The sequence below is a fragment of the Ipomoea triloba genome, chromosome 9 (genome assembly GCF_003576645.1).
Source record: "Ipomoea triloba cultivar NCNSP0323 chromosome 9, ASM357664v1".
NCBI lineage: Eukaryota > Viridiplantae > Streptophyta > Magnoliopsida > Solanales > Convolvulaceae > Ipomoea > Ipomoea triloba.
This window is the reverse complement of record NC_044924.1, coordinates 4,555,835-4,558,951: the sequence shown is the minus strand read 5'-3', so window position 1 is coordinate 4,558,951 and position 3,117 is coordinate 4,555,835. Positions and strand designations below refer to the sequence as shown.

Below are 3,117 nucleotides of genomic sequence, written 5' to 3'. Positions count from 1 at the left end.
TATATATATATATATATATATATATATATATATATATATATATATATATATATATATATATATATAAAATTAGGATTAATTAAATGAGAACTAGTCTTGTTGTGTAAACTACTTTGTGCAGCTAGTAATGTTTGATTGTGTAACTGTAAAATTACTATATATGAAAACATATTGTAAAGTATCTACTTTGTGCAATTTGTAATGTCTGATTGTACAATTTTCGTAAAATATCTACTATATGCAATTTATAATGTCTGATTATACAATTTTTAATGAGTGATCGTGGGCGTGAAAATTATTATCAAAACACGTGATTTTTTTAATGTTTATTTGTGTGTTTTTGGCGTGATTCCAACAACACTTTCTATATAAACAGTCAACGTATTATGTTGTTGCCACGCATTTCCCATATGGCGCAGGCATACCCAAATTGTGGGGTGAAATTCAACTCCGCCATTTCAACTTTATTCCTCCTCTTCCTCTTTCTCATAATTCCAAGTCGCATAACCGCAGAATGCTACACATCCATCTTCGCATTCGGCGACTCACTTACAGACGTCGGAAACCGGGTTATTCTCTCCGACGACCCTAGCAATCTTCACATGGCCTATCCTCCTTATGGAGAAACCTTCTTTCATTATCCTACCGGTCGTTGTTCCGATGGTCGTCTCATCATAGATTTTATAGGTAATTATACTTTATATATGTTGCCCTGCATATACTTGTCCATAATCTGTTACCTAAGAATCGACTGAGCACAACATATGCTCTTTGTTGAGCTGCAATCCAACTATAAGCTTAGGCTTTTAGTTGAGAAGGATCACATGCTTCAATTTGGTATCAGAGCCATGCCAAAGATCATGGGTTACTTCAATTCTCTTTATTCGGCTAATTTACAAAATGGAACTCTAACCTAAATCACATGTTGCAGCGGAGTACTACGGACTGCCATATATGCCTCCATCAGCTGCTGTTATGATGAACGGCAGCATAAACGGGTCGGATATTGAGGGAGGTGTGAATTTCGCGGTCGCCGGAGCTGCTACAGTCGACTCGGCGTTCTATGAAGAAAGAGGGATAAACAATCCCAATACGAATAACTCCCTCAGAGTTCAGGTGGGATGGCTCAAAGAACTGTTGCCAGTTTTCTGTGGCACACCATCTGGTATTTACTTGTGCCTGGATATTTCCTCATAAATAAGTCAACTGCGTAACTTTTTTCTAGTGAAAAGATTATAATAATAAAATAATAGTATTATAATGATAATAATTAACATGACAATTGTGTTTCAGAATGTAAGGAGAGGCTCAAAAGCTCATTATTTGTGGTTGGACCATTTGGAAGTAATGACTACCGTAATGGGCTTTCACAAGGAAAAGACATAGATGAGACAAGATCATACGTCCCTATAGTTATCGGTGCAATCAGCGACGCCATCAATGTAAGAACATACTTGTGGTGTTTTATTATATGCATATATGTGTTTTATTTACCATCACACTCATAAAAAAACATTAAGCACCATACACAACTAGAAGAACAATCAAATTGACAAAGTGATATATGTAGATAGGCCTAGGAGACATTGTACAAGTCAATATTTTTGCAATTTATACTCAAAATTATTTTTTATATAGTATGTTATAAATACAAAGTCTTTTCCACTCCATGTATTTTTTTTTAAATTTTTTTTTACACTATCATTCTCCAGTAATTTTATATTTGTCATAATTTTTTTTTTACTCTCTCACTTGAATAACAATGAATTATACTTTAATAAGAAATTTAAAAATGTAGGATTTGATTGAACTTGGCGCAAAGACAATCATGGTGCCCAACACATCTCCAGATGGTTGTCTAGCCAGTGTCCTCACTGATTTTGAGAGTAGCAACAAGGTAGATTATGATCGAGATACTGGTTGCCTTAATTGGATGAATGAATTGGACGATTACCACAATCAACATCTTCAACAACAACTTGACACCATTCGATATCGTAATCCTGGTGTTGATATTATATATGCGGACTTTTACAATATTAGTATGGAACTTTATCATTATCCTGAAAAACATGGTAATTATACTTTTTTTTTTAAAAAATTTACATGTGCTTTAATTTATTTTACTTCTAATTACTTGAGGTTGAAGGATCACCTTGTCATCACCTAAATAATATTGGTCCTCAGAAGACGGGGTTTATTCTGTGCATACACTCAAATAGTGGTTGCGAATTTTTCTCGTCACTCAAAATAATATTGGTCGAAAGTACAAATACTATTTCATTACTTTGGATCAAGGTAAACAATAGTTTTTCAGATATTGATTGGTAAATGTATGTGCAGGATTCGTCCGATCCCTTGCATCTTGTTGTGGCGTAGGAGGGAAATATAAATTCAACGATGAGGTAAGATGTGGTGACATAGAAGTAAAGAGTTGTCCTGAGCCATGGATTCATATTGAATGGGATGGATTTCACATGACAGAGAGAGCAAATAAATTGGTTTCTATGGCTCTACTAGACGGAACTCGTACGAGTCCTCCCATTAATACCTTGTGTGTTTCTTCTCCGAAATTCACCTATTACAGTTAAGATTATTTTTGTACTTTTTTTTTATCAACATATTGCACCTTCGCATTATTAAGGCGGTGTTTAGCAATTGATGGATTGTTGATAGATTATATCGGATTGTATTAACCAAAAGCTAATAATAAATTGTATTAATTATTTTATATTGTAAAATAATATTAAAAATATTTTAATATTATTAATTGTTGTCAATTTGACTATGAATGCACACACAGTGACACACACTGACACACAGATATATATATAGCCAAGTTCCAGTGAGGCTGCAACATTAGGTATAAAAAATGCACCAATTGTGTTAGGAAACGCACCAAACAGCATGAAGTGACTCTCCCAAATGAGAGGTTAATGGTTTGAGCCTCAGTAGGGCGATATTGACTCGTTGGGTTTCAGTAGGTTTGAGAAAATATTTATGGACAGATACTACATGTAATAAGGTCAATAGTACTCAAAAAACTTATACTTACATTTCATATAGGGGTCCAAAGTTGGAATGAACACTATCCAAAGCTATTCTAAAATGTCTTTT

General features: G+C 34.0%; 1 protein-coding gene across 1 annotated transcript; it reads left to right on the top strand.

Moving 5' to 3' along the window:
* The first annotated feature begins 382 nt into the window (after positions 1-382).
* Positions 383-2,731, top strand: LOC116030922 (GDSL esterase/lipase At1g31550-like). The gene is made up of 5 exons (XM_031273290.1): positions 383-687; positions 932-1,165; positions 1,294-1,442; positions 1,799-2,075; positions 2,344-2,731. Exons 1-5 carry the CDS (start codon positions 387-389, stop codon positions 2,589-2,591), a joined length of 1,209 nt encoding a protein of 402 aa, XP_031129150.1. The 5' UTR covers positions 383-386; the 3' UTR covers positions 2,592-2,731.
* The last annotated feature ends 386 nt before the right edge of the window (positions 2,732-3,117 follow it).

Excerpts from the sequence above, each read along its gene's own strand:
- LOC116030922 (XM_031273290.1), top strand. The coding sequence starts at position 387 with ATGTTGTTGCCACGCATTTCCCATATGGCGCAGGCATACCCAAATTGT. Across the intron at positions 688-931 it reads TCTCATCATAGATTTTATAG|CGGAGTACTACGGACTGCCA; the intron begins GTAATTATACTT and ends CACATGTTGCAG. Across the intron at positions 2,076-2,343 it reads TCATTATCCTGAAAAACATG|GATTCGTCCGATCCCTTGCA; the intron begins GTAATTATACTT and ends ATGTATGTGCAG.